Genomic DNA, 7894 nt, shown 5'->3' on the forward strand with positions numbered 1-7894 from the left:
TGACATCTATCTTACGAAACCATACCCAGGTGGAATATGCCGGCTGCGAGCTGGTGAGCTTGCTACCACCGCCCTCCATTATTTACTATTCACTCTTCTTTCCTTTTTTCATTTCACTCCCCACGCCGCCCTTCCTTGGCGAGCATCGGTTCCTTTCATATTGCTTGCTGCTTCACTCATACACCGCGTTGTCTTCGGCAACAGTCACACACCTCGCTAGCTCCCCTGTACTCGCAATACGTTGCCGCCCTCAGTGCAACACGCTGAAAAGCTGCGCCACACACCAGATCGCTTCGCCGGCGCTGGTGGCAACTGCGGCGTTCAAACTCAAACCGCTCAATACTAGGCAAGATGCGAGAAGGAATGCGGAGTAAGACCACCGCGCGCATGCTGCGGAGCCGTTGCCTGTTCATGACATTCCGCACACTCATCGCAGTTGCCCTCGTTGCTGTGGTTGCTCTAGTCGTATTTAATACAGTTCCTCTGCGCATTCCCAGTAAGCCTCCTTTAGGGCCGCCTCTAGACGCAAACGTATTGCGATATGGTGGAAGTCGCAGCACTGGTGGGCCTGGTGCGCTGGAGAAGCCCACCGCCTCGGAATCGGGCCCCCACACATCGAATGATAGCGCCCTATTCGAAAGTCTATTGACTGAGATAACAAGGCGAAAAGATCTTCCTAAGGAGATGGAGGCCTGGAGCAGGATGCGGCTCCCAAAAGATTGGATGGAGTGCATTCGGTGGACTCTGCGGCTCGACAGGCGTGGGCGGCCACTGCATACAGTGACGGAGATGGCGGACGCCATCCCGCTGCTGATTACGCCGCTGACGGGCGACGTGAGGTTCTTTCCGTACTTCGTGTGCTCACTGGACGTGGCTGTGCGATATCACTACGTGATCCAGAATGAGCGTGACCCAGAAACGACTGCTGTCATCGACGCGCTTGAGCGGCGCTTCGGTAACAGTGGAAGGATGCTTATTGTGAGGAACCGGTACAACCGCGGCTATTCGGGAAGCATGAACCAGGGATTCGAATGGGCGCTCAAGGAGCGAACAGCGGACGAGGTGCCGTGGGTGTTTGCATGTGGCGTTGACGTGATCTTTGAGCCCGGACTGCTTGCGACGATGGTGGCCGTCGTGCAGAACAACACACGCGACGATGCCTCGATGCTAGCTGCGTTGCGTACGGAGGTGGAGCTAGAGGAGCGCCTTCTGCGTGAGGGCAACTTCTCATACTACGAGCGATGGGCGCCGCGCGGACGCCCGCTGAAGGTGCTGCGGAGCGGCTTCCCGGCGTTCCGTTGAATGTGCGGACTGCGCCGCTGTTGCCGGACCGCATTCGGTACATGGTTGCGGACGAGAACCGAGAAAACGGGATCGTGACCGATGCAGAGCTCCGAACCCGTTTTTTTGGTAACTATGTGGCTACTGTCACACCTGTGCCGGGGGCTCTGGGGACGATTGCGGTCACGCGGCTGGCGCTATCGACCGTTGGATACTTTGACGAGAATTTCTTTCCGGCGTACATGGACGATATCGATATCCGATGGCGACACTTTTCGTACGGCTTCACAAGCCTGTATGGGGAGCACAACGGTCCAGCGATTCGCTGGCACCACTACAATGCTGCAAATCTTCGCGGCAGTCCGTTTGTGGGAGAAGACCTGGAGAAGTACGGCACCGAGGTCAACTACAGCGGCCGTGCGTTCCTGAATTACATAAGCCGCTCCAAAGGCTTGTACGAGAAGCTGAAGTATGGCCCGCGCGACCTGACTGGTGTCTGGCGGCAGTCCGTGCAGAAGGGAGAATATAAGTACATGTACTTTAACGTGTCGCACTACCCAGCGGACACATGGGTCCTGGATGAGGGTGCGCGCCAGTGCATGTTTCGCCACACATACAGCTACGAAACAGAGACGTGGGCGAGGCCGACAGATTGTGCGTACAGACCGCCGACGCTAGAAGAGAGCGGTGTCCTTGGCTTGGATCAGCTGGCTAGCTACAGAGAGGCTGTGAAGCTGAGTAATGCTACGTACAAATGACCGTTAAAGGTGGACATTAAAGATTACGCATGCGGAAAGAATCGTGCCTGACATTGCATGGCTATTGTCTGCCGGTTGGGCTACAATACCTTTTTTTCCTTTGATTCCATCCTTTTATCACGGGGGACACAGCACCGTAGTGATGGGAGCTGGCACCGACCCCAAGGGTACCTGAGAAGCCCATATCGCTTCCAATGCTGAACCATCTGCGGTGGTGGCAGTGCAAAGGTCATACCATACAGAGAAGTTCGGAATGTCGTACTTCGGATGTCGACGGCGAGGCCCTGAGTGACGTTGTGGTGGCGCGGCCTGCGAAGGTGCACAAGCCTGTACCCTGAATGTGGTAGGCAAGGCGCTAAGGTGCCTCACACATATCTCACCTGGCCCCCCGTCTTCGTGCTACTGCGGACCCCCTGTGCTTCTCTCAGGGCTGCACCAGATGCGAGCCTGCATGAAAGGAAGCGACTGTGACATTTCTTACAAATGGAGGAAGTGCATACTTTGAAGCGGAGGACCTGCGCTCGGATGACTGCAGCGGTGAGTGGCGGTGACTTGAGTCTACGTCTGCTTCTCACCATGCGTTGGGTATACGACAGGTCGCGCAAGGTACCGTTGTACTACTCTTTTTTGGCATAATGTGCCCAAAGTCTTAAAACATGTTGCTTTATTAATCTTACCTGGGTGTTTTTGCTTTGCAATGACATATGCAAAGAGCGCAAGGTATTCCCCCTCTGCTGCCCCACTTTAGTATCCCCGAAGGGGCATCGAAGGTGCAGTAAGTGGAGAAGAGGTTGCTTTTGTGACGCAACACCTTCCTACAATAACTGCCATCCCATGTTCTCCCCATCATCTTTTGATCAGAATCAGTGATCGGCTGGCAAGTCATGTATAACAGTCAGCAACCTCAACTGGGCGCTTTCAAACGCCTTTGCAAGACGCTTTAACACGAACCCAATCTGTCTTTGCGACAATAGTCTTTGCAGTCGCCCTCTTCTGCTCATCACCTTGGTGCGTCCATGCTCAGTAGCTGTCAGAGCACGCTCTTTCTACCACGACTGTCACAGCCCGCTAAACTGCTTCACATGCATCGGTGAACCTCTCTCTGGTGCCCATTTTCTCCATCACGCCTCTCCGAGTGCCGCTAAACTATCCCCTTTCACCTTTCATTGTTCAGTTGACAGACAGGCACCTGCAGTGCATCACCAAACACTGTGGGTACTCAGCAGCTTCTCTTACCGCTTACCTTGCTGTCCGCTCTGAACTTCTCCTTCTTGGCGCGGTTGCAAGCGTCTTTTGGTTCGCGTTTTCAAAGTGACTTCGCTCACAAAGCGAGCGCCTGCCTTCTTTCCGTTTTCATCCTGCTTAGCCTGTGGCGCTTCCTTTGCTTCGAGCTTTGCTTCACTACTTCTAAGCAACGTGTCTCACTTTTTCGGTAAACATACCAGGCAGCCTCTCCCCTATTCAGCTCTGGCATACCTGTGCGCACTTCAGTGTCTTCTCCGGAAAACATCGGAAAGAGATGTAAGGCACGACTTACTACTCTTATTCATACATAGATCTGCTTGTGATGTCTCAAAGATTCTCTAGCCGATCAACCGTTTTTCCAAGCACTTCTGTAAGTAAAACTTCTCTCTGTTACGCTTTCGTGAAGCACGATTTCATTCACGTCACGGTAGTCTATGAGCAGGTGTAAGGTAGCGACGCCCAACCGATTCTGAACGAGCATGGAGCAGGCGCCCTGCACTACCACCCCTCCTCACCATCTTTACCTCGCAAATGCGGCTGCTATGCCGACGCCAGCAGTGATCACGCGCCTGCAACGGTGAAAGGTTCCAAGGACAAGTGCCGATTCTCGCCTTCCGATGCTGTGGCCTCTCGACCTGCAGTCTTTAAAGCGCTTGCGTAGCAGCGTCGGGAAGGGCTGCTGTGGAAAGGACTCAGTCAGCAGCAGACCGTGCTGCACTTCCTCGTAAACAGCCACTTATAACTGCGGTTCGAAGAGCAGATGCACTAGAATGAGGCCTTTTTCGTTCGATCCCTTTCAAATAGTATTCTCACAGTCGTGACCTCTACAACATATCGGGGAGCGAGTACACCGAACATCCCCTCTGAATGCAGAATGTAGGCGACTTCGGTCGACCTCCGACCCGGTTCACCGTGCATGCCAAACAGTATTTTTGAGGTGCTTGCCCTCACTATGGTGGGCCATCCGACGATAATCAAGAGGTGAGCGGCGAGTTTCAGCTGCTCCCTGTGCACCACCAGACTCACTCCGCGGCCCTCACTGCGGACGAGGTGCGCCTGTACCACTGTGCCGCGCTCGTTATCCTGAGCGCTGCTGCTCGCCTGCGTCGCTAGGGTATGCTGCCGTACTACCTGGGGTACGCTATGCAGTGGGTGCAGGAGCTGTGTCGGCTTTGCCTACACCCGTCACGAGTGGGCAACGATGAACTGCTACGTGGAGACGTTGAGGCACATATGTTTCGAGGCATCCGGCTCATGAGCGACGAGGGCGTCTGTGATGCCGATCTTACCGAGGTGTTGGCGGCTTCCTTCGTCGCGGCAACGCCGCAAGAGGCGTTGGAGTGGGCCACGTCGGTGGCAGCAGCGCTCAAGCCTGGCCTCCTCAGCAACACAGGTGTACCAGAGGAAACGGCAACGATGCTGGCGGAGCCTGCGCAGGTGCCGCCGCTGCTGCCGCAGTGCGGTGTCTGCATGGACAACATGGTGGCGCCGACCCTCTTGAAGTGTTTCCATATGTTCTGCAAGGAGTGCGTGCTTGGCGTCATCGAAGCGAGCTGCAGTGCCGTGGGCAGCGCAAACGCCAGGTGCCCTTTCTGCCGCGACCGCAAGTCGCTACTGGAGGAGAAACGCGTCGTGACGGTCGACGCAACGGCACCAGCGGAAGCGGCTGCCGTGGCGAACCTTGTTGCCGATGGCAGCACAGCGGCAACTGCCCGTGCAGGTGGCGAGGAAGTGGACGCCGTCCTGGCGCGCATCGGCGACGGCAGCCGCGTGCGTATTTTTTGTTGAGGCAGTGGAGGAGATCTGGCGCACGCAGCCGGATGACGGTGTGCTGGTTTTCTCCAAGTACCACGCGTTTCTGCAACTGGCGTGCGATGCTGCGCTCCCACAAAATCGTGCGCCATGTTTTGGTCTCAACGAGCAGCACAGGCGCTAATCTCAATGCAAGTGTTTTTAACCCTGTCGTTTTCCTTTCACCCGACCTCATCCACTCCGTAAAGCAGCAGGCCATCTGAGAGGCGCACCCCTTTGGTCGACTGAAGTAGCTCCTCTTCAGGACGTTTTTGCGCTCCGCACTGCCCATTATGTCATCCACTGACAGCTGCATCAAATCCGCTTAAAGGGCAACAGCGCCCCCATAACTAGCGTACACAGCAGATGACCCTCACAGGTACGTGTGTGTCTTGCAACCGTTGCATATACATCCAATGAGGCTCGCACAGAACGGCAACCAACGCTTTAGCCTCACCTGAAGCAACCGCTGATGCACGGGGGGGGGGAGGCCAAAAAAAGGAACGTGCCTTTAAAAATATATACCAATTGATGGGCCTGTGGAGCTTTCTTTACACACAGACCTTCTTTCTCATGCGAATGATCTGTGCACCAACAGCCAGTGAGCTGTGAAGTCTTAACGTTTTTGATCCTGCCAAACCAGAGAGGCCCATGCGTTCAAAGGGTTGTCGAATACGCACAACCGCCCGCTTCACCGTATTTCCTGACCTCACACAACTGCACAGAAGTCTGTCAGTGATGCTGCTAATCCTTTTCATCGAATAAACCTTTGGAGTCCTAAAACGTTCGTCGCTAAAGAACAGTAGTTTCCTTTGATGTGCTTCCTGACTGGAGCCTACTTGAGATATGCTCATTGCTTTGCCTTTCATTCACTTCCTTAACGTTGAACGCCAGTCAACGTGTTGCCATGCGGCTCCATAGCTCCCCCCCTCATCCTGTTAGGGAGCAGACGCGCCGACACCTCACCAGTCCCGTGAGTGGTGTTCAGGTGGCACTGCCTACACCAACTGCGCAGCGAGGGGCTCACCACTAAGTATAAGTGCACTCGCGCGCGGGGCCCGTCTGTAACCCTTGCCCGTCCCGCGAGCAGCCTAATGTCTGTGTGTGCTTTCTCCCATAAAACGATAGTGGTGTGCTCTGTCGACCAGCGTCCCCGGCGGTGTGTGCTCCACGCACCGGGAGGGGGACGAGGGCTGGCCCTGGCCAGAAGTCTGCTTACAGGAGAAATGAGACCCGCGAGCGCAGCGAAGCCGCGGCGAGATTTGCTCCCCAAATGTGGAGGAGGGCTGCTCAAGCGCATGCGACTAGCAGGAGCGCCAGCCACCTACATCACGTTCTTCTCCTCCCCTCACGCTTTCTCGTCTCACACACAACACAGTCGCCCGACATTTAGGGTTAGGGTTAGGGTTAGGGTTAAGGGTTAAGGGTTAAGGGTTAAGGGTTAAGGGTTAAGGGTTAAGGGTTAAGGGTTAAGGGTTAAGGGTTAAGGGTTAAGGGTTAAGGGTTAAGGGTTAAGGGTTAAGGGTTAAGGGTTAAGGGTTAAGGGTTAAGGGTTAAGGGTTAAGGGTTAAGGGTTAAGGGTTAAGGGTTAAGGGTTAAGGGTTAGGGTTAGGGTTAGGGTTAGGGTTAGGGTTAGGGTTAAGGTTAGGGTTAAGGGTTAAGGGTTAAGGGTTAAGGGTTAAGGGTTAAGGGTTAAGGGTTAAGGGTTAAGGGTTAAGGGTTAAGGGTTAAGGGTTAAGGGTTAAGGGTTAAGGGTTAAGGGTTAAGGGTTAAGGGTTAAGGGTTAAGGGTTAAGGGTTAAGGGTTAGGGTTAAGGGTTAAGGGTTAAGGGTTAAGGGTTAAGGGTTAAGGGTTAAGGGTTAGGGTTAGGGTTAAGGGTTAAGGGTTAAGGGTTAAGGGTTAAGGGTTAAGGGTTAAGGGTTAAGGGTTAAGGGTTAGGGTTAAGGGTTAAGGGTTAAGGGTTAGGGTTAGGGTTAAGGGTTAGGGTTAAGGGTTAAGGGTTAAGGGTTAAGGGTTAAGGGTTAAGGGTTAGGGTTAAGGGTTAAGGGTTAAGGGTTAAGGGTTAAGGGTTAAGGGTTAAGGGTTAAGGGTTAAGGGTTAAGGGTTAAGGGTTAAGGGTTAAGGGTTAAGGGTTAAGGGTTAAGGGTTAAGGGTTAAGGGTTAAGGGTTAAGGGTTAGGGTTAAGGGTTAAGGGTTAAGGGTTAAGGGTTAAGGGTTAAGGGTTAAGGGTTAAGGGTTAAGGGTTAAGGGTTAAGGGTTAAGGGTTAAGGGTTAAGGGTTAAGGGTTAAGGGTTAAGGGTTAAGGGTTAAGGGTTAAGGGTTAAGGGTTAAGGGTTAAGGGTTAAGGGTTAAGGGTTAAGGGTTAAGGGTTAAGGGTTAAGGGTTAAGGGTTAAGGGTTAAGGGTTAAGGGTTAAGGGTTAAGGGTTAAGGGTTAAGGGTTAAGGGTTAAGGGTTAAGGGTTAAGGGTTAAGGGTTAAGGGTTAAGGGTTAAGGGTTAAGGGTTAAGGGTTAAGGGTTAAGGGTTAAGGGTTAAGGGTTAAGGGTTAAGGGTTAAGGGTTAAGGGTTAAGGGTTAAGGGTTAAGGGTTAAGGGTTAAGGGTTAAGGGTTAAGGGTTAAGGGTTAGGGTTAAGGGTTAGGGTTAGGGTTAAGGGTTAGGGTTAGGGTTAGGGTTAGGGTTAGGGTTAGGGTTAGGGTTAGGGTTAGGGTTAGGGTTAGGGTTAGGGTTAGGGTTAGGGTTAGGGTTAGGGTTAGGGTTAGGGTTAGGGTTAGGGTTAGGGTTAGGGTTAGGGTTAGGGTTAGGGTTAGGGTTAGGGTTAG

The 7894-nt window shown here is 53.4% G+C and overlaps 2 protein-coding genes across 2 annotated transcripts; both read left to right on the forward strand.

Annotated features, from left to right (window-relative positions):
- Positions 1–684: 684 nt before the first annotated feature.
- LSCM1_08041 (uncharacterized protein) lies at positions 685–1302 on the forward strand (the record flags this gene model as incomplete). The annotated part of the gene is made up of 1 exon (XM_067325385.1): positions 685–1302. One exon carries the CDS (start codon positions 685–687, stop codon positions 1300–1302), a length of 618 nt encoding a protein of 205 aa, XP_067181241.1.
- Positions 1303–1343: 41 nt separating this feature from the next.
- LSCM1_08042 (uncharacterized protein) lies at positions 1344–2039 on the forward strand (the record flags this gene model as incomplete). The annotated part of the gene is made up of 1 exon (XM_067325386.1): positions 1344–2039. One exon carries the CDS (start codon positions 1344–1346, stop codon positions 2037–2039), a length of 696 nt encoding a protein of 231 aa, XP_067181242.1.
- Positions 2040–7894: the final 5855 nt, after the last annotated feature.

The sequence above is a fragment of the Leishmania martiniquensis genome, chromosome 6 (assembly GCF_017916325.1).
Source record: "Leishmania martiniquensis isolate LSCM1 chromosome 6, whole genome shotgun sequence".
Lineage (NCBI taxonomy): Eukaryota > Euglenozoa > Kinetoplastea > Trypanosomatida > Trypanosomatidae > Leishmania > Leishmania martiniquensis.